The sequence below is a fragment of the Carassius auratus genome, chromosome 18, assembly GCF_003368295.1.
Source record: "Carassius auratus strain Wakin chromosome 18, ASM336829v1, whole genome shotgun sequence".
In the NCBI taxonomy this organism is placed as follows: domain Eukaryota; kingdom Metazoa; phylum Chordata; class Actinopteri; order Cypriniformes; family Cyprinidae; genus Carassius; species Carassius auratus.
In genome coordinates this window covers 8,346,277-8,369,648 of record NC_039260.1, presented here as the reverse complement: position 1 = coordinate 8,369,648, position 23,372 = coordinate 8,346,277, and the positions used below count along the sequence as shown (strand labels likewise).

The 23,372-nt window shown below is 37.0% G+C and overlaps 1 protein-coding gene across 2 annotated transcripts; it reads right to left on the bottom strand.

Annotated features, from left to right (window-relative positions):
* Positions 1-398: 398 nt before the first annotated feature.
* On the bottom strand, positions 399-23,352 carry cpne2 (copine II). Of its 2 annotated transcripts, none has more exons than XM_026287413.1 (16): positions 22,897-23,352; positions 17,962-18,164; positions 16,761-16,940; positions 16,506-16,580; positions 16,348-16,419; positions 16,171-16,254; positions 15,923-16,012; positions 15,520-15,618; positions 14,535-14,618; positions 14,042-14,101; positions 10,859-10,992; positions 10,695-10,749; positions 9,691-9,742; positions 9,477-9,610; positions 1,498-1,734; positions 399-923 (listed from the first exon to the last, which is right to left on the bottom strand). In XM_026287413.1, exons 2-16 carry the CDS (start codon positions 18,133-18,135, stop codon positions 816-818), a joined length of 1,638 nt encoding a protein of 545 aa, XP_026143198.1. In that variant the 5' UTR covers positions 18,136-18,164; positions 22,897-23,352; the 3' UTR covers positions 399-815. The 2 variants fall into 2 exon arrangements, with proteins under 2 accessions (XP_026143198.1, XP_026143197.1); XM_026287412.1 differs by lacking the exon at positions 22,897-23,352 and adding an exon at positions 20,487-20,604.
* Positions 23,353-23,372: the final 20 nt, after the last annotated feature.

The following is a 23,372-nucleotide window of genomic DNA, read 5'->3' as shown; positions in this document are numbered from 1 at the left end:
TTTGCTTCTTAAGTAAATGTATCATGACTTACAAATATAATTTAGATATTTTTTATGGACAAAAAAAGCTACAAGCCAAACATCTGTCATCTTTAAAATGACACATGAAATCGCAAATATAAGACTTTAGAATATTAAGAAAGTTCCTAAGGTCTTGGAATATTTTGACCTTCAGTTTTTCTAATGACTTCAAATAAAAATCAAATGTAGCAAACTTTTCAAAGTGATCCATGCAGAGTGTTCTAAAAGCAGAGCGTTGCTTGATCACTTGTTATTTGAAGGTGTTGTTGTGACTCACTACCAACCTGCAGCAATTTTCACAAGTAAAGCGCTAATCAGATCTGGAGCCTCAGTTCCCAAATCAGTTTGTTTGTGTGGTGTGTGATGCGAGTGCCAGTCATGATTTTCTCAAATGAAATTTATTGACCTGAGTGGAACATAAACAACCGATAAAACTGTACAAAATCAACAACACCACCTTGACCATGGCACCATACGATTAGCACTAAATACAAACCACTACATAAAGTACTCTTTAGCTTTCACTTCTCTTAAAACACAGAAAATGGTAGTATAAAGTTACATTCAGCCAAATACTGTTACATATTTTGTGACAGACACACAAATGGCCATTGCATTTAGATCGGTATCATCATATATGCTGTCTATATATAAACCAATAAATAAAAACATTTACTAAAAACACTTCTGTACAGAAAAAAACATGCACTATGTTCATTGGATTGGTCAAGGGGGGTCTGTAAACAGTTAGCAGGTTTTGGCAACATGCAGTGTGAACTCCAGGCCTCCAGCGCTTATTCTGGCATTGTGTTGCTAGGCGACAGGTTCCTCTGTTTGAAATACTGCGTGACCTGTTGCGGCAGCTCTGCCAATACGGATTTGGCTAAAGTTTCCTTCGGAGCCTGCGAGAACAACAAACACACGCAACAACATCATTGAGGATGCACACGTTGGCAGTGGCCACTTGTTAGATTGTTAAATCCACTTCCATGTAATGAAAACGAAGAAATGGCAGACACGTTCGCTTGCGCGGCGGTGAAAGTTGGCACCGTTTCCTTCCATATTCTCTCTAAGCTAAATGAATTTTAATTTCCTCTGAATGGAGCCCAAATGAGGGAGTGCTGCCCGTTCCCTCCTGCTGTTGAGGAAATCACATGGCCCACAGACCGCCCACTCGCACTCCTACTAAAGATTCTGTTTACATACGTGATCCAGGATTGGATTCACTTCAGAACAACAAGAAACTATCCAGAGGTCTGAGGCAACAGAAATATTGATTATATGCGTAAGCATCTGGGCATCTGGGTCAATTCATCTGCATAATATTAAGAGTTTAATGCTGCTTCGGAAAGACCTTTTGACCTGGCACTGAAATTACCATTTTAGAAGCATTGCATCATGTACCCTATGACAACACCCTTATATAACTGAAGCAATGCAGAATCGAGAGAGGAAATCAGGTTGAGAAACACTCACGTTGCGAAAGTCCCTGAATGGGACAAACTGCACGATGTCTCGGACCGCCTCCTCTCCCGTGTAGGATCTGAGCGCGCTGCTGTCTCCGTCAAGAAACTCCATTGCGGTGAAGTCGGCGTTGCCCACCCCGATGATGATGATGGACATGGGCAGCTTGGCGGCTTGAACTATAGCGTGACGTGTCTCGTCCATGTCGCTGATCACGCCATCAGTGATGATCAGTAGTGTGAAGTATTGCTGCAGAAGGGGAAAGAGAAACTATTAAAGGAGTCTATGGAAGGTTATATCGCTTTATTGCAGTGCTAAACTGTTTAAATATTACATACTAAATTTGGTGCACTTCCTGAAAATATCTTGTTAAAACAAAGCAGAGAAAGGCTCAGAAAAATCCAATTAGAATTTAAAATTTTCAGAGAAAATTGAGTTTGTACATGTAAAACGCAATGCTAGGGTGATCTGGGTGGTTGCTAGCTTATGGGATTGCTATGGTTATTAGGTAGTTGTTAGGGTGTTGTTTTACAATTGAGGTAGTTGCTAGGGTGTCACTACAGCATACTGAGTGGTTACTAGGCCATTGCAATGCCGTTGCTAGGGTGTGTCTTGGGTTTAAGTTAGAGGGCTTAGATAGTGCTTAAGTATTTCGTTGCCAGCGAGTTGCTAAGGTGTTCTGCGAGGTTCCTATGGTGCTGCTACATGGTGGACTGTGTGTTCTGGGGGTTTAATTACCAAAGTCCCAACTAAATTAATAGCAATTTCGGTTATTTTCTAGGCAGGTTGTTAGGTAGTTGTTAGGGTGCTGTTATACAATTGAGGTAGTTGCTAGGGCATCGTTAAGTTATTCTGGATGGTTTCTAGGGCATTGTTATGTGGTTGCTAGGGTTTACATTCCCAAGTCAGAAGAGCCATTTCTATGATTTACTAGGCCTTAGATGTGGGGTCAACAATGTTTGGGTACTCTGGGTGGTTGTTAGGGTGTTGCTATGCAGTTACTAAAGTATTTGGTTTGGTTGCTGGGATGTTGCTCTTCTTTTGTCAGGGTGCTCTGGGTGGTTGCTAGGGTATTGCTAAAGGGTTCCGGTGGTTGCTATGACATAGCTAAGATTTTTATAAGATGTTGCTAGGGTGTTGCTATGCAATTGCAAAGATATCTGGTTTAGTTACCCAAGTAAAAATAACAAGCAGTTGCTAGCATTTGTATATATTTGTCATTTTTTTGGAGGAGGAGGAGGAGGAGGGGGTTATATTCCAAAGTCAGAAAAGCCTTTTTTTATTCTAAGCCATATCCACAAGGCTAGCATGCTCTGGGTGGTTGCTGGGGTACTATTAAATATTTGGTTGCCAGCTGGTTGATACAGTGTTCTGGGAGGTTAATTGGATGTTGCTACACGGTTGCTAGGTTTTTTTTTTTTGGGGGGGGGGGGGGGGTCTAATTACCTAACTCCCAAGTAAACTGAGACATCTATATAATGTTTTAAGCACTAAATAAAGCTAGGGTTTTGTTGGTTGTTGCTAAAGCATTGCTAAGGTGTTTGGGCTTGTTTGGGCTGGGGCGTTACTAAGGTGTTTGTGGTAGTTGATAGGGTATTGCTATGCAGTTGCTAAAACATTTGGTGTAGTTGCTATGCTGTTGCTAGGCTGTTCTAAGTGGTTGTTAGAGGCTTGCTAAGGCATTGTTGTGCAGTTGCTATGGTGTTTGGGAGTTTTACATACATAAGTTAAAAACAATAAGTAAAAAGAGCCATTTCTAATTTCTAAGTCCTAAATATGGAGTTCATGTTTAATAAAATAAAATTAAATTTATGCATTTAGCAGACGCTTTCATCCAAAGCGACTTACATTGCATTCAGGCTAACAATTTTATACTTTCCTGTGATTTTAACCCCCAACCATGCGCTTGCTAAGCGCAATGCTCTACCAGTTGAGCTACAGGAAGACTACAGGAGGGGGGGTGTGTGTTTGTAAAAATTTTACATATAATCATGTAAAAAAACAAGCTCCGCAGTTTGATGTTTTGAAAAACCTCTAACCCTTAATTAAGAACAACAGGATTTAGCAAGCGCTGCTAATGACAGATATTTAATCTAGCTCCAAATCCGATGGTTTCCTTGGGATTACAAAGACAGAGTGAAGGAAAATAAGACACGGAGATGTACTGAATTTTTTGTTAAAGCTGCCACACTGCCCTCCCCCCCTACACACACACAACGGTCAGACAGACGGGGAGCTGGAGGAAATGTGTGGAGGGATTTACGCTGTCACTTTCCCTTCCTCCTTCTTTCCGTGGTAGCTCCTCTCTGACAGTAACACTTAGCATGGAACGCTGCCTGTCTCTCCAGCCCTAATTCATAGACAGCATATTTCAATATTTCCTCAAGGAGTCCAGCCCTACTCCTCACACGGAAAGAAGAAAGTTGGATTCTGCCACAGCAGAAATTAGACATAAGAACTGGGGCTTTAGAGACTGGTACAAAAGCTAATTGGACTTAAATTTAGCTGGTGATGTGACCTAAATAGGCAAACAGCAGAAGAAACTGTTCTTTATTTTTTCCACTCTGGTGAGATGAGACCGAAATCAAGTATTTACCACAGTATACACTCTTGTGGACAACTAATCTTTGAGTCAAGTGCCTCCAAACAGTGTTGCATAATGAAACTCCATTCTAAAGGGTTCCCTTGCCTGCTCTACAAAAATATTTCATCACTTATGCAGTCTTTGACTTACAAATAGTGCTTGCAAGTGCTTTAAAACTTTTCTAAAGATGGACCTGATTCAAATCTAGGCATTAAAATATTAGGATGGGCTCTTTTGACTTTATACTTAGCAACTTAAACAATTGTATGTACAATTTTCACCTGGTGAGCCATAAAAGGGCCAAAAACATTTAAACAATCATTCAAAAGTTTGGGGTTGGTAAGATTTTTCAAATGTTTTTTAAATAAGTTTCCTATGCTCACCAAGGCTGTATTTATTTAATAAAAATACAGTAAACAAAATGCAAACTTTTTCTATTTTAATATATTTGCAAATGGTGGCAAAACTGAATTATCTGCATTATATACTACAGTCTTGAATGTCACATGATCCTTTAGATATCATTATAATATGCTGATTTGGTACTCAAACATTCATTATTATTATCAATACAATAAAATAAAAACATTTGTTTTGGTTAATATTTTTGTAAATGTCTTCAGTATTGCTTTTGCTAAATTGTATTCGTCCTCATTACATAAAAATATTTATTGGAAAAAAAAACAGTAAAAATAAACTTTTGAACAGTAGTTTATATTAAGAGACACCCAAGTCATATCTAGAGATTAGAATATCATAGAAACATATTTGAACACCCAGAACGCCCTAGCAACCATGTAGCAATGACCCAGTGCATATTAGCATCACAAGTGGCAATTTTTGCAGAAGCAAGAACCACTCATCTTTTCTTGAAATTGCCAAAAAAAAAAGGGTTATGCAATAGATCACAGAAAATTATTATCAAAAAGGCAGCATAAACAGTGGACATTTATTTGGAACATAACTAGACACAAACCAAGGCCGTGCCCTCTTCCCTTAGGTGTATTATGACCAAATGTGCAATACAGCCATGCGTAACGGAACAAGGAACGAGGCTGTGCCCCCTGCTCTAACCGCCATACTGTATTGCTGAGACACTGTGGGCAGCACTTCCTGTAGGCACTGTGTTAACCTTCCTGAATATACACACTCAGAACATAACCAAGTCACACAAGCTGTCTTATCACTTACCATCCAAATAACCAACATATAACAAATGCAAACCAGCAAGATACTGCAGGAAGCATGTTGAAAAACAACCCTAATTCGTTTGGATTCCCTTACCTTTACAAAGACACTGTTTGGACAGGCTTAAACGCAGTTAGTATCTGCTAGCTGCTGGGTTTCTTGCGGTACCTGCCCAGGGTCACTAACAGTTGACTGTGTAGACAGCGACCTCTTCCTCCCTGCTGTGTCCTCTGAAGTCTGGGCTTTTGATGTGCTAACAGACAGGCTCATTACCGTCTCATTATCCAGAGCAGAGGCATATACGCTGCTAAACTGAATATTTACAGACACATAAAACTGATTGATTACCTCATCAAGTGTTCAAACACTAAATTCACACACCCACAATGCGGCTTTATGAAACCACATTTCTTCATCTGAAAAACTTTCTCTGGGAGTTTCTTCTTCAGCTACAAATGGTCTGTATAAATACATATAAAATATTCCCGATGACCTCATGGCCATTCAGTTGTATTGGAAACAAATACTGACTATCGCACACTTGACGAAATTCACAAAACCTCTTTTGCTTTAAGAGAAGCTGTGAGCCTGCAGCACTATCTTCCTCCTACTGCATTAAAGCTCTATTCTTCTCTATCTCTCTTCACTACCCATTTTTATCTTTTAGAGGTGACAGGGTGCAATTAGGGATAGAAAGCGCTCTAGGCTCTCCTGAAGGAGGTTAAATAATAACTAACTATTAAGTTTTCCTTCCAGGCCTAGTGTGCACTGTGTTCGGCTCATGATTCGGCACCAAAGGAACTGCTTGCGCTCATTCAGGTTATAGTTTTGATTGACATGAAATTTTGAATGCGTACCAGGAGAGATTGAGCTATGCAAATTATGCATTCATTGCCTTTCACTGTTTTATTTTCAGTTATTTTAATCATTTAAGCAGCAGAATCAAATAAGGTGCTCAGTCAAATGTAATTCTTTACAAAACATATTTTGGATGAATTCCAAAAAAAAAAAGTCCAGGTCTTAATTCACCCCAAGCTCAAATGAGAAAAATAATCGATTTGCTGAAAGACAATGAAGCATTTTTTTAAACGTAATTTTTTTTTTCAGATAATGTATTTATTATTTATTTATGTAAAGTATTTTAAAATAGTTATATTAATATTCTAATAAGAATATTACATAATATATATTTATATATAAATCATTTACATATATAATACACACATATTAGATTATATCAAATTAGATCATTTAATTATGTAATAAATTTTTATTGAAATTCTTTGTGTTTATATATCATTGTGCACATTATACATATTTGTTGTAGAATATTATATAATGATACATTAATCACAATGCAAATATGCTTTTTATAATAAAAAAAAAACATGCTTAATTTTCTTTATGTACTACATAATTTATTTGGGCTGCAATATGACCTGGACATGCACATAACAGGCATCATCCAAGTTCCTTTTAACTTTATATAATATCTAATTTTAACTTATTTAAAGATTTCAGTTCAATGTAAAAAAATTCTAATCTGACCATGTCTTGCCAGTCGTCTGTATGATAACAGCACTGGCAGTCTACGTAGCCTTGTTCCCTCGCAACCACTAAAGAAAAAAAAAACGTTACTCCGTTCTCCTTCTCCTCTGAAGCTGGCCTTGCTGCTGGCCTGTACACAGAGCAGACCTAAGGGCATAGCCTCATTAGTCATTAAAACCCAAGAACAACTGGGGGAAAAGAGAACATTTGTTCAGTGAATCAACTTCTATAAATAGCTATAATTGAAAAGGGATTTTAATGGTTGTTTTCCACTGGGCTGATAATAAGAGCAGGAGAAATTGGGCTCACTGTGCTGTTCAAAGCCCCTCAGCAGACTTTGAACTAACAACCGATGGCACATTTTGTGAGTCAGTGCTGTTGTCTATTACACACACCCATCCTACACACAACACCAGCAAGACTGATCACTGACTTCTCTTCCATCTGCATACTTAGAAAGCACAAAACATACCATAAACGTAGTCCATGTAAACTGAATTTGGCACATCAGAGACAAAACTTGGGAGATTTGAGTGCTAAGATGGAGGGATAGCGTTTCTAAATTTGTGTTCCTACCACAAAGCTACTATAGCATCAAAAACTCCATCACATAAGTTCTATACTGTAGATTATTTTTTTGGTACTTTTATGATGCACGTTTTGAGCTTGACACTCACCACTCCCTCTAATTCACTGAATGGAAAACACAGCTAGTACATTCAGCTTAACTTCTCCTTTTGTGCTCCACAGAATAAAGAAAATCATCATTTTGGAATGACATGAGTGGGGGTGTAAATGATGATGACAGAATTTGTATTATTGTATGTAATTATCCTTGAATACAGTGAAGCCAACAGTCAGTTTAAGAGTAATAGAAAGTGTCTGTGCTACAAATAAAGTGAGAGAAAATTCTAAATATGTGAATGTAAAATTAGGTTAGCAATTAATTCAAAATTGCCAGCTTAGAATCAGCTAAAGCCAAGAAGTGCTAACAGAGCCACAGTTGAGAGTGTTTTTTTAAAGCAAATTTCGCACACGCTCACAGGAAGTTAACAGAGTGAGCTAAACTTCACAAGTGGAAAGCTGCAGGAACACCCTGCCTGATGAAACACAGACACATTGTGCTATCCCGGAAGAGAGTGAGCCCCGGTCTGTGCATGTGCCTCGCTCAAATGTTGCACCTATCTAGGAAACCGAGGAGCTTTTACAGTTTCCTCTCAGCGTCTGAGGGGGAACACAGAGTCATACTGTTCCTTTCTCAGCTGAGAGATTTGCATAAAGTGAGTGTGAAAGTTATTCCAGTCTTTCCTCATTCTTAGAGATAAACTTGACAAAAAGTAATGGGATGTAATAAGACTCATTAGGCTTTTAAATGAAGACTTGCTATCTGGTATTGTGCTGAGACACACACACACACACACACACACCAGTCTGTAACTTAAGGACGAGACTTTTTGTCCATTTAATGAGTGGCTACTAACTGTTAAACTGCTAAATAGTGACAGGAGGCAAAATGCATCATTTGCTTTTGCAATTAAAGCTTTTAGCAGATGCTCTTATTCAGAAGGACTTCTAAAGTACCTTCATGAAGTTGGCACCCCATAAAAATAAATAATCACCAAAACTTTGTCATTCGTTTGTGCTGATTTGTGCCGCGAAAAACAAACGTTTGTGCTGGGTTTTTTTTACCTGTTTTTTTTGACCGTGTGACGTCACTCTCCACCCCATGCTGCCCAAATCCCTTCAAATCTCCCATATGAAACAAAAATATATTGCAGTATATTGGAAAATATCATGTAATATATTAGGCATATATTCTTATATATATTAATTTTTTCCTATATATTTCAATATATTGAAAGCGGCAATCATTTGTATATTTTGCAATATATTATATAATATACGTATCATCAATATATTATTAAATGTATTCAAATATATAAAATATTAGAAAATAAAAAGGGAAAATAATATATTACAATATATCACAATATATTTTAAGAAATATATTGGTAAATATATTTTCCTTTCATAAGGGCTGTGCAGTTCGTTTGTGCTGGGTTTGTACCAGACCTGCCAGTTTGTGCCATTAAAACAAACGCTCTATGTATTTTCCTTCCTTAGATATAAATTATCTATTTCCCTTGTATCTTCCCTTGTTTAAAACGACTGCTTTTTTTTTTTTTTTTTTTTTATGAAAACACAGCAACAATAAAGACAAACTCACAAACTCAGGAAAATACATTTGGAGCGATTTGGGCAACATGGGGTGGAGAGTGACGTCAAAAACATAATTTTTTATTTTTCTCAAACACCAAACCAGCACAAACATTAATTTTTGCAGCACAAATCAACACAAATGTAGCACAAATGAATGGCATAGTTTTGTTGATTACTTCCTTTCATGGGGTGCCAACTTCACAGAGGTTTCCAAAATGCTTTAGCTTCACATGTGAAACTGCCATGGCCAACAGATGGCAAGCATTTCAGAAAGTTATCTGCTAAATCCATAAATTTATCAGTGTACAATCAGAACAAGTTAAATGTACTTCCGAAACAGGTTTGGCTTACTATCCCAAGCATTAGATTTCACCTAGATTAACCAGCTAGACTTCTTTCCATACTTTTCCTCAAGAAAACCCATGATCCTCTTGAATGTTTTGACACTTACTGCTGCAGTGTCCTGTTGGAGGGCCTGGGTAGCGAAGCGGGCCACGTGGTTGATGATGGGGGCGAAGTTAGTTGGTCCATAGAAGCGGATGTGAGGCAGGCAGTTGGAATAAGCTTGAACGATCCCCTCCACACCTGCATGCACATAAAACACCATGATAAATACTAACTTAACTTTATCTGTGGATGCTACGGAAAATGTGTGTGAGCCTCACCTGAGCAAAAAGGGTTGGTGGGGTTAAAGTTGATTGCAAATTCATGGGACACCTGGAATATAAATTGAAAAAAACAACAACAATAACACATCAGTAGCTAAAAAAAGACAACAAAAATAGGACTAATACATTTTTAATGTCACAATCAACAGCTGGAGTGCCCTCGGTGGCCATCTGGTGATTGTGACATTTAATATTTTTATGACACATACAGAACTACTGTTCAAAAGTTTGGGATGGTCTTATTATAAATGTTATAAATGTTTTTTTGTAGAAACTGTGATACATATTTCCAGATTTCTCTGATAGAAATAGAAAGAATAGAAAGACTGAACAGCATTTATTTATAAAAGAAATCCATCATGTTTTTATGCTAATTTTGCTCTATTTAATGCATCCTTGCTAAAGTATTAACTTCCTTTGGACTAGATACTATTGGACAGTGGTGTATATTTCTTATATAATTCACTGCAATTACTACAAAGATGTTTTATTCACAAAACTCCATTTTCTGGCACAATTTTATTTTTCGTGTTATGCTGTTTGTGTATAATTTCTATTGATCGTAGCTGCAGTTATTCGTCAATTGATAAAGAAGGACACTGTAACTGGGCATAAAATACAAACGGCAGAGATAAGTGCTAAAAGAAATGCAAAGCATTAAAATAAACAGCACTAAAGGCGGGTGCAATTCTTTCCTTGTGAAATCCCCCCCTCAGACTTCCTTGTATTCATTCCAGTGCCATGGCAACGCAGATGGGATGACAGTTGCATAATCATTGGGATATGTGAGTATTATTCATTTTCTTTATCTGCCTCTTCGCTGTCTTGCACTTCAAATTCTCGTTTCCATTTCACACTTCCGAAAGCTTTAGCAGTCTTTAGCATTCAATTCCATTTGATTATTTCAAAAGACAACTAGTATGAGATGCACAAAAATAAACACACACAACTAAATTTACGTGGACACGAATGCACACACAGTTATGGATGCTTTTTCTCACCTTCCAGTCGGGTGGGAGTTTAGCCCCAAATCCAAGTGCAGGAAACATTTTGTCCCTGTGGACATAAAGTGTGAACAAGAAGGAGTATGATTTTATCAGACACTGCTTTTGTGGCCATATGCAGACCTTTAAATTGTGTTTTTATTTCAAACACTGTTACATACGTGTCATAGTCTTGAATGATCTGGCCTACAGCCCAGATGGCAGACAGATATTCGTTGCTGCCCATTGGGTTGATATAATGCAGAGACGACGGCTCCCTGGCGTTGCCATTGGACGCTGTGAAATCAATGCCAACCTGAAAAAACACACATTCACAATAAAATAAGCTAATGCGTGCCAATTAGACTGGTGTATAAAAAAATACAAGCAGCTGTTAGTGCGATGCATTTCAGAAGCTTTTCCCTCAGTTAGTGGGGCATCAAAGCTCATAGCTAAAGGCGACACTGTTAACACCCAGGGAGGCTGTACTGCCAGATCTGCTCAAGCTGAGATCTGATAGCTCTGTCCTATGGCAGTCATGAACCGGGAAACATGTTCTCCGACTACATCCTTGCAACAAAACATGTTAACCAATGCAGGGGAGACCCTGTGTCTATTCTTCACACTTGCTAGAGCACACCTAAACACTGGATGATCACTCCCCTGAGGCTGAAAACAGATTAATGATGGGAATGGAAAGGGAAGAGGGTGGAAATGATAGGAAGAGGGGAATAGGAGGTGACAGAATGAGGGTGCCCTTTATTGTAGACGTCCTCACATTGCCTGTCATGGCCTCCGGGTGACCGAGCTGTGAAGTTTAGCGCATGAGTATAAACCGAAGTGATGTCTACTATATTTTCTCTAGTGTGGTTTTTACAACTGTTTCTTTGCGGGAGTATCTGTCTTGCAGTAGATAAATATGGAGTCATAGAATATACAATACGGCCTTCACACCACATTAAAGAGAGAGTTCAGCTAGAAATTAAAATTCTGTTATCATTTACTGCCCTCTTTTTCAAACGTTTTGGTTCTTCCGTTAAACAAAAAAGGAGACATTTTGCTTTCCCCTCCAATTCATGGCACCAGAAATTTTTGCAAAGAATTAGCATTTTAGGTTTACTGTTTCTTTAAGAAGAACAGCTTAAAATGTTTTTTTTTTTTACCTCAAAATGACATAAAATAACCTACAGACCTTGCCCAATTCTCCATTTAAGAATTGTGCAATGTCCTCTGCTACAGTGAGTATAATCCTAAAAGCTGTTTCTCCATCTTCAACATAAAGAGAAAACATCTCTTCTGAATGCTGCATTCATAAGTCTGTTTGCCCACTGTTGAACAATGAGTTTGACCGGCTTAATAAAGATGCTATGAGTACTTGTTAAACAGCTGCACTGAAGCTGCATGAGGACTGAGAACTGAGATCACAGCTGCAATGCTGAACTCTTCGCGTACAAAAAGTATTCTCGTCGCTTCATAATGTTATGGTTGAACCACTGATGGCAGATGGACTATTCTGATGATGTCTTCGATACTTTTCCGGACCTTGACAGTGTAATATACTTGGCAGTCAATGGGACAGACACAAGCCTCCCGGTTTTCATCCAAAATATCTTAAATTGTGTTCTGAAACCAAACAAAACCTTTACGGTTTTGGAACGACATGGGGGTAAGTGATTAATGAAAAAAAATCATTTTGGGGTGGATTATGCCTTTAAGTTCAATGACTCAATTATCCAGTCACATTAGTTAAAGGAGTAGTTCACTCACCCCCCATGACATCCAAGATGTTCATGTCTTTCTTTTTTCAGTTGCAAAGAAATTAAGTTTTTTGAGGAAAACATTCTAGGAATGTTCTTCATGTAATTGACTTTAATGGCGGCCAATGGGTTGGAGGTCCAAATTGCAGTTTCAATGCAGTTTAAAAGGGCTCTACACAATCCCAGTTTAGGAAGAAGTGTCTTAACTAGCGAAACAATCACTCATAAAAAAAAATAATATATATATATATATATTCAATTCAAATTCAAATATTTATTACTATATATATGTATATTTTATACTTTTTAACCACAAATGGTCGCACTAGCTCTGCAATTCGTTTGCATGTCTTCACACATTGCATAATCACTTTGTAAAAGTCACACATGGTTAGCTTTTCATCTCTGTATTTTGGTTAAAAAAAGTAGGGTAGGGCGAAAAACTCTCATTTTCTCCTCCAACTTCAGAATTGTCTGACATCGTTGTTTTACCTATTCTTGTAAAGGGCGTTTGACTTTCTTTGCATTTTCACTTTGTAAACAATGAGTCGATACTTCTTCCAATGTAACGTGTATGTGATTACCTAATGAGTGAGGTCCAGCTAGTCAGTGCAAGATAAGCATTTGTAGTTAAAAAATATATACATTTGTATTTGTTTTAGAAAATGACCAATCATTTCACTAGATAAATTCCTTAAATAAAAAGGAAGTGAACTACTTCTTTAACAACTGAAAGACTGAGTGAGCAAACAAAACTCTTATGGCTTCAGAAGTTCACTTCTAGGATACTTTTATGATTAATTGACTTCCTTTTAAAATGACCAGTTCCTGTTTAACACAACTGAATGGAAAAGAGCATGGACAACAGTCTTCAAAATGTATCCTTGTGTGTTTAAGCAGAAGAACTAATCAAACTTTAACAGATAGGAAAATATTTAAACATAATAATAATCTTTACAGAAAAACTGCACTGGTGAAATCGGTGAAGGCTTATCATAATCTGCAGGGTAACAAACAAGCATGCATCATAAGGTGGCGTCATGCAAACAATATATCAGAATCACCTTCCTTTGTTCAGAGGCTCACACAGCTTCTCTTGCTTTCTCTCCTTCTCTCTTTTTTACATCCCTGTATCTCTCTCTGTCTTTAGTTTCAAATGAGAGACATGGATCTCTACACTGCAGCACACTGTAACTATAGCAACCTGTGAATTTCACTCACTTTCTGTATCATTTCTTACCAATCACACTGGTGAAGGCAATTGAGTCACATAAAGAAACCGTATATAGAGCCTGCTCAACTGGACAGTGTATGGAAAGAAAGCTTTTAGAGTACCGGATTCAACAAATTTGACTTTAACCATCATTTGCGCTCAGCGATGTAAACCATCAAACAGACACTTCAAATCTGACACTTTACAACCCTCTTGATCGCATTCTGCCATTGTGGTTTTCAGCTCAAATTTTTCTCAGTGACGGAATATATTTTCAAAATCATATGCATACAAATGACATTTTTTGCATTTTGCATGCATGAACACCCCTCCCTTCAAATCACTGGAAAAAAAAACAGACATTCAATTTCCAGAGGTGACGTTATCATACTCACAGTAAACATGAGCTGACAGCCACCCAGAATATAGTCCAGGAAGGAGTAGTCCCTCGTAATCTAACAAAGGAACGGCACAGCAAAACATTTTATATTCACATATACAAAACACGTAACCACCCTTTCACATTCCCTCAAGCTAAAGGTTGTAAAAAGGCTGTTAATGTGAGTTCAAATGGAGATTTAGTGAGAATAACTGAGTCATGTTCTGTTTTAATGCCTGAATCCATCAACAGAGGTGATTAAATGGTGACGGTGCATGAGCGACAGGTGTTTTGTGCTGATATTAATACATGCTATTTAAAGAGGATTTAGCACTATTAAACTAATCTGTCCTCACAGTGAAGCCACAATTAAAGGCCTTTATTCATAATATAAATTTAATTAAATAAGCCGGAACATGGACGGTGCCTTTAATGTGCAAGCATAATGTATTTAATACTGCTTTTTTGTTGCCTGTGAACAGCATTTTCATTCCCATTTTTTTCCTTACCTTGCATGACTTCATTATTATAACCCCAGAGTTTTTGTAGCTCTTTTTCTTCTGTTTTTTAGGATTAATGCATTCAAACTCAACCTGTGAACAGAGAGCACTGTGTTATTGTCCACTTTAATGAATTCTGTATTGATTAATAATAATTATTTTGTGAAATCAGACAAAAATATTGATTAAAATACTGTAGAATATTATTATTTAATCACAATAATATTCATTTTATTTCAGCGATCTTGAATATTTGCATATAATTTGCAGCAATTTATTCAGATTACATCCTGGTCTCTTGATATTAGTAGCAGCAATTCTGCTAATATAATAAATCTGAATAAACTCAGAATCAGCTCTCTTTATTTGAACCAATGATAACATTATTTTAAAATCTCTCTTATGCAAAAGCTCAAGACGGATATTTTTGTATAAAAGCTAACAAACTGCCACATTGCCTATTCTGAAAAGACAACACAAGTATAAGCATCATCTGTGAATTCTAGTGTGAGCATGGGTGACAATCACTGCAGGAGCTCAATTAGTTTACAACATGGCACGAAATACATCATATCTCCTAGCTAAGACTGTGCAAAAGAATGTCAGTACCTGAAAGGAGCAAAAGGGCATTTATTAGGATACTAACTCTTTCTCCAGGAGAACATTTACACATGCTCTTCTTAAGAGTGACTGGCGACACAATGCTTGCTCTGGTAAACAAGGCAGCGGTAAAACAAGAGTGATTTGCATCTCAAAAGAGCCAGTTACTCTCTCCGTTTCTCCCTCCCACCTCTTTTCTCCTCTCTGTCTCTCCCTCTCTCACTCACTAATTCTCAGTTTCATTATGCCAGATAATGAGGCATAGCTAGTACTCGCATAGTATTCTGGCGCAAGAGTGGCAGGCATTAGTGTGAGCCAAGCTTTACTTCACGCATTTAGTTCCTACATTCTGGCAATGATGAATCTCTACAGTGTTTATTGAAGGCAAGCCCACCTCCACTCCGTTCTGTGCTTCACTCATCTTGTTAACAGTGGTCTGAAACTCGCCGATGAAGTCATGGCCTCCGTCGTTGTCGTAATCGTAGCACAGCACCTGTGACATCACACATTGTAGCATTATAAATGTCTTTAAATTATCAATATGATGTATTCTTGTTCAATAAAAGTATTCGTATCTTTTTAAAAATTGAATGGTAGCGAAAATGCATGATTTCTGCCAAAGACAAATAGCTTTTTTCAACTAAAATAATCAAATGTTTCTTTTTTCTTTTTTTTTAGCTTTATTTCATGGATATATTTTCATGTTTATATATTACATGTTCTATTAAATAACCTAGACAAAATTCTACTGGTAATAGTCACACACATAGACTAATACACAAAATATAGAGGCACACCTTGATGTTTCTGTCCACATCTCCATTACAAAGTGAGATTAGAGGCACTGTGAAAGGCTTCCATACAGGATCCAAAGTGTTCTTAATGACCTGAAGTCACACACACAAATGGCTATTATTCTCTTCCTGGCATTCATTAAATGGATGAATACAGTCTGAAGCACAAGCTTAACATCTGATAAAACTGATGGAACAAAAGTGGACTTAAATGAGAATATCAACAGCGTGGATTCTATTTAGCATCTCACCTCTGTTCTGTGAACCATCATCCATTTCCCATCATCCCCTTGTTTGTGGAATTCTAAATAGGGATCTGATTTACCGAAAAAGTCCTGAAAAACAGCCACAAACAAAAACATCATCATCCTCTATCACCGAGCGCTTTTTTAAAGCACTTGAATGGTTTTCACAACCTCTTAACTCACCTTTTTATCCAGCTTCCTCCCACACATGGTTAGGGTGATTATTCTGTTGTCTGATAACTCCTGGGCTGTTATCTAGACCAAACGGAGCATATTATGATGCTCGGTTACAAACTCCGTAAATGCATATGCCTGTTATAGTCTATTATGTGGTTTCTTACTGTGATGGCCCCCTTCCCTGCTGGCTTGCCATTAGCCAGAATCAGTGGTCGATGTAGATTCTTGTTTGACACAATCTAAAACAGAACAGATGGCCTGATAAACGCACAAGTAGAGACAATACAGAGAGCTAATTTAACATAACTAAGATCATAAAAGCTTATGTTAATTGCTTAAGGTTATCTCATTACAGTGGTGTGAAACAGCATATAGCAAACTGATCTGGAAGTAGGTCAAATATGAAAGTGTTACCATACCACTCCCAGTGTGCAGGTGAATTCACCCAAAAAGTCGTGTTCGTAAAGCTGGGTGCTGCATTTGTCCTCGTCAAACATGGCGAACTTTAGCTTCTGGACCTCCTCAAAGTGGTAATCCACTTGGAATTTTACACCAAATACTGGATTCAGATTGTTCACGGCAGTCTCTGTTCGTGCCAGCTGTAATGAAATATAACATTTGATTAAAAGGATTTACACCCACTTACGGTGCAACTTCATTCACTCATTATATGTCTTTCAGTAGTGTAATATAAAGTATAAAAATAACAATCCGTATGTTGTTAAATGCATACATGTTAAACAACAGTACAATCCATTGAATGCAATATTTTTTTTTAAAGACAGCAATCATTTGCATATTTTTTCCCACTATTACTCAAGATGTTCTTATTACTGTAATAAGGTAATAAAATATTAGTGCAATAAAAAAATGAAAAATTATAACTTCAAGGTATCGCAAATGAAAGGCAGCTCAACGGTAAATCTTTGTATACAAAAATATTCATATTTAATACAGGATTAATTATTACAGTATTGAGAATGATATTATTTTGCATTACTCACAATCAGTGCCATACTGGTGTAACAATCATAAGTCCATTAATAACAGCTTGGGCAGAATCTTTTTTTATTATTTATGGAAATCTGTTCTTTTATTATTAGTGTTCTTATTTTCCTATAAACATCATGTTCTAAAATGCATTTAACCATGCATTTTTATACTACAAACACATTCCTTTGTTTGTGCCTTGGTGTTTCCATGGTTACAGTGTGCTGTGGAAGAGTGATTTCATGTGCTGGCTTGCCCTACTGACCAGCAGCACTGGCCTGTGATGATTGGACCGCTGAGGGCACAGTCCCATAGAGACTGCACAAACACGCGTGTGCTCGCACTGCATCCTATTTTGATCCTCGGTTCATTTTTTTATATTTAGTGTATGAAGAGATTAGTTTTCCTCTGATTTTGCTTCCTACATGCCAGCTATTTCAGCTTTCCATGCTCCCAACTTGTGCTTATGTCCCAAAAGATCCCAATTCCATCTTCTTTTATTTCATATTCACATGTCAGTCTGGTTTCTATCTCTTTCTATCAGCAGATTTTATTAAAGGTTAACCTGTGTTATCCACAGTAAATCTGTGGAGATATGGTGGAAAGTGAACACTTTTTATCACTTCTTACCTCCACCCAGTTGCCATCCACATCATGGAAAAGAACACAGAAGGGGTCAGACTTGGATGCCACGTCGCGGTCTAGCAGGTTGGAGCCACAGACAGAGAGCTCTACCTTTGTGACGCAGTGCTGGGACCCAATAGCAGGACCCACGTCGGGGCCCGAGCCCAGAGTATAGGCCATGGAGATGGGAGTACCTCGTCTCCCACACCCTGGGTGCAACAAAAGAGTATTTCTCTATCAGTATAATTTCTTATATACTCATTTGCAAAGCATCATTCATACAGTAAAAACTAAATCTAATTTGAACCTGTAATAAACATAAAATTTTAAAGGGGTCATGAACTGAGAAATCAAACTTCCCTTGATCTTTTAATATGTGACACTGAACCATAAAACGAGTAGCAAGTCGCATGGGGATATTTGTAGCAATAGCCAGCAACACATTGTATGGGTCAAAATTATTGATTTTTCTTTTATACCAAAAATCATTAAATTTTACGTTAAAATCATGTTCCATGAAGATATTTCGTAACTTTCCTACCATAAATACATCAAAACTTCATTTTTGATTAGTAATATCAGAGACAGTTTATAAGAGACATTTCCTCAATCCTCAATACAACTATATAAGGAAAACCTGTAACGGCAAAGATGGCGGATGTGTGCACATGTCCCGCCCCTCCCGCTGGAAAGCCTATCATCTGATTTTAACAGTCAAGCCGGGAAACATTTAAGCCTATCGTCTGGTTCCACTGACGTATGCGCACAGTTGAGGAACCCTTGCGCATGCATAGTAAAGATATAACCTTTGGGGAAAAAGGCGTTTTAAACCTTATTTTGGGGCAAAGTCATAAAAAATTTTCAGCGATTTTTATCATATTTTACTGCTGTTTCTATACATGTAGTTTTTATGTCCTGGTGACCAGTGAAAGTGCAGTTCTGACTCTGCCCATTCATTTAGATAGGAGCTGGTCTTGCCTGAAAGGACTTTGGTAATATGCATTGCTAAGAACTTCATTTGGACAATTTAAAAGGCAATTTTCTCAATAATTAGATTTTTTGCACATTCAGAATCAATATTTTCAAATAGTTTTGTGGTCCAAGGTCACATATATATAAGAGGTCATTGTGTTATCAAACCATTCTGTAATTTTCAAAACTCCTAACTTTCTCTTTAAGGCCTCTGCACACAGCTTCCAAAACTTTCGTCCAACAGTAATGTCACGGCACACAAGTGTGAGTAATTGTTTTTATTACGAGATCAATATTGCTTTGTCTGTTATTTCTGATTGTTTGATAAGAGTATTTATGCATTTTTAACCTAAATCACTGCACTGCAGCATCCAAATGTGAAGGATGTAAGCTGTCGAACATATACAACTGTTAGTCAATCATAGCAGTGGGAGTTTACTTCCGACTGGAGTCTACAATCCACCATGACTATTCATACAGAGCATTCTGATGATAAGTGGGGTTAAAAATAGGACAGAAAATGGCCTGTTACTTCTAAATTAGAATGTTTTTTTATGTAACAGTCTAGAGGACATTAAAAGTGGACCTCAGAGAACAGTACAAAAATTACTTGCCCACATTTCTGAGACAGGGATGCTTCATTTCATGGTCCTCTGACAAACAATTCCTCAAAAACACTAAACATGAAAACACCCTATGATTTCCACACACATCAGTGCCACACGCACGCAGAACACGAGCGTCACACCAGGACATGAGGAATACAGCGAGGGCTCTTGTTGCTTAGATACTGATGTACCACTGTCTCTTTCAGTGTTAATGTCACAAACCACAATTAGGCTGTGACCACCGTAGAAAAAGCATGATGGAAAATGACTTCACAATCATGTTACATAGAATCCCAGTACACCAACGTTACCACAACTTCTCATGTTAACAAGAGGAAGCTGATCCGATTAAGAACTGTATATAATTTCCAGTGGTGCTGATGTCAACTTGTCAACTTCAAAAATACACATTGGGGTAACAGTGAGGTACTTACTGTACAATGGAAGTAAATAGGGTAAATTCTTAAACACTAAAATACATATATATATACTGTACACAATAACAAACAATAAATACGATCACTTAGGTTATTTAGACACAAAATCACAAGATTTTAGTGTGGAAAAATTGCTTACTAAACTTTTGTCTGTAAAGTCATATTCATTTTTACTTTGATATCTTCAACATGGCATCACAATGCCATAAAACTCTAAAATTACTGTATAAATGGTGATTTAAACCTAAAAACTTCAATAAAATTTTTCATTGGAGAATTAAAGTCTGTTTTCTAAATGTATATCTACATTTCAGCTTTTAGACCCTACAAAATTGTACACCATATTTAAATTTTAAATGCCTCACTATATGTAACCTTAACGATTGATTTTATTGAGAAATTATATTGATTATATTGAGAAAATAAGGTCCGAAAAATCTATTTTGGACAAGCTTGTTACATTAAACCATAAACAACGGAAACTTTTCCTGATCAGTTAGGAAATGAGACTCACCTGAATTTCCATCCCAAAACGGCATCTTTGTAACCTCTAGGGTTGTTCGGATTCGAAATGAACTCTGTATCTAAATTAGCATTATATAGTGCAGTGTTGGTATCCATTCCCAGAATAATGACATGTTCCACATGACTGTGACGTCATGGAAAACGGGATACACAGTCTCAACAGTGTGCACTTAAATCTTGGTCAAGAAAGCGCACACCCAGATGAGACGTGTGTAATTCATGCAATGTCAAAAAACACTCCACCAATGAGTAATCCTCCACCTAACCTTGCATCCTAGTTTAATCATTGCTGTCTGGGAATAATGTCCATAAAATCATTCAGAATCTTATCCCACCAATTTAAGGTCAAGATGGCAACACGTTGCCTTAACCTAAGTGATCATCAACTCAACACTTCATTACTTATCTCCAAGGTTCAATGCCAGATAGCACACAACTAGACACTGGAGTGGAAAACAAGTGTAAGGCTGTAATCACATATGGAGTAAATTGTTATCATTTTATTAACCATTTAAAGTATTGCTAAAGTATAATCATAAAGAACAATGCAAACTGTAGTCATAAAAATTGCAACCTTATTTCATTGTTGTACCATGAAACTATCCATACTATCTGTATGTATATTATGTATATATGCATATAAATATTTATTTTTAAATTATATTATATTATGAGGGACAACATGACACCCAATATTTCAACTCTTGTATTGACCATGTAAGTAACTGACAGTTTCGTATAAAATGCACTATATCAAAAAAGAATGTGACAATTATTTACAAAGAACTGTTTACAAGGAAAAATATCGTCCATTATATAGAGGCTCAATTTTTTTTCCTTTGCAATAAATAATAGAAATATTTAAATTAAAATATGAGCTTCCCTTTTGCCTAGCCACATAGATTCCACATACACTTTAGTTTGTTTTTGTGAACTGAGGTGCTGTTCAAAAGTTTAAGTTAAACCCTGAACATTTCCTTTATGGAAAAAAAGATGTTACCCATAGATCATTTGCAATACTCCTAAATAACTGTGATTTAATCTGATTTCCTGTGTGCCACTGCCAACCCTCCAGAAATGGAACATAAACTACCAAAAATCAAACATCTAGACTTTCCATTTAAGGAAGTTTAACAATTACAACGTAATTACATAATTTCCCTATCATACTGTTCTGCATTATCTTCATGGTACAATAGGTTTAAAGGTGTGCAAACTAGCAGCAAAGAGGAAGCTCTATAGTACCTGATATAAAATTAACACTTTCATTTCTTTCATATCAAAAGGTGCAATAAATAATATCTTATTAAGGTATCATATAGGTTACATGTTTTAATATTTTTTAATTTGTCAACATTGTGGGCTCAAAGACCATTGTTCAAGTATCTATGTGTCTTGAGTTAGTGTTGCAGTTTAAGCATCACCTTTCTGCTCAAGTGTCAAACCACATCTACACTTAAATATCACAAAGCGCAACATCCTGTTGACTCTATGATAAGGTGTTGAGCAATACAGTGTAGAAAAAAAAGTTTATAATGGCTAACTGTAAAACAATATGAATGGAGGTTGTGGCAGTATATGTGCAGTTAAAAATTCTCCAACAAAAGGCAAGTGGGTCAATGAAGTGGCACTCATTTTGCCCTGACCTATTAAGTTATTTAAAATTGCATTAAAATGCAGTCATGCAAAGAAAAACTTGCACACATCTCTTCTATGATGAGTATGATTTCAATTTCTGAATTAAAACTCACTTTTTTTTAAGCATGAAATCAAAAAAGTGTAATTTTTCAGAAATAATAATAATAATAAAACACTCAGTGCTAGCATAGTTAGTTTTTATTATTTATCTAAAAAACAAACAGCCAAGTTTTTTTATTTTACCACCAACATGTCTTCAGGGTGCAAGGAAAGTAGTACTTAATACTTGGTTTCACCATTTGACAGGTTTTAATTCATTAAATCTATTTTTTTACATACATGTATTGTTTCCAAAACATTTATGTACCCAACAAGAATAAATTGAATTCAGGTAAGGCGACTTCTAGACATTGGAATGGTCCTTATTACATTAATTCATTCTTCAAAGATGACATTTCTAAGAAATGCACGTATGGCAACGGTATTGGTAAAAGATTTCAACTTGGACACTAATATATGACGCAATTATCTTAAAATAGTCCGAGGTCTCTTTGGTTGGTGTGATGCTTAGGTTAACCCAGAAATATTTTAGGCTTTTTTTTTCTTTGGCTTCTCAGTTTGTTGTTTTCTTAATCGTGCACACCGGAACTCATTATGTTCATGTTACTTCCTTCCAGACGTTAACATGTAACAAACCCTGCGTGTTTGTGTATGGGAATGATTACTTCGTAAAGTCACTGTATAACTCAATAATAACTCACCTCTCGAAGCTCTCGCGCAATACGCAGCCTACTTTTCCTTAGCGTCTCCAGTCGTTGTTTCTAGTGCTGGTGGCAGAAACTCTGCGTTTCAAAGAGATTATGGTATGTTTGCATTATCCAGCAAAAAATATGCCAAAGTATGATATTTCAGAGGGTAAAAGCCGTTTAAGAGGAAAGCGCTTCGCTGTGGTTAAAGCGCGTGCCTACTCCAGAATCGCGCGCTCAGCGAGCCAACAGTTGTGTAGCTTTCACAGCTCTGAACTCCGCCCGTGTCCACATCTGTCACTACCATGAGCTAGTCTCTTCTGCGCTATGCCACCATCGAAAAAGAGCTTAAAAAGAAACGGAGGAAGAAAATGAATGAAAGTAACACGCTTGTTTTATACGTTTATACATCTTGGTGTATTTTTGCTGATGAGTGCCGAACGCGCACGCATTGTTCTGAAGAACTTGTGAGGGAAAATATTGTATAATTA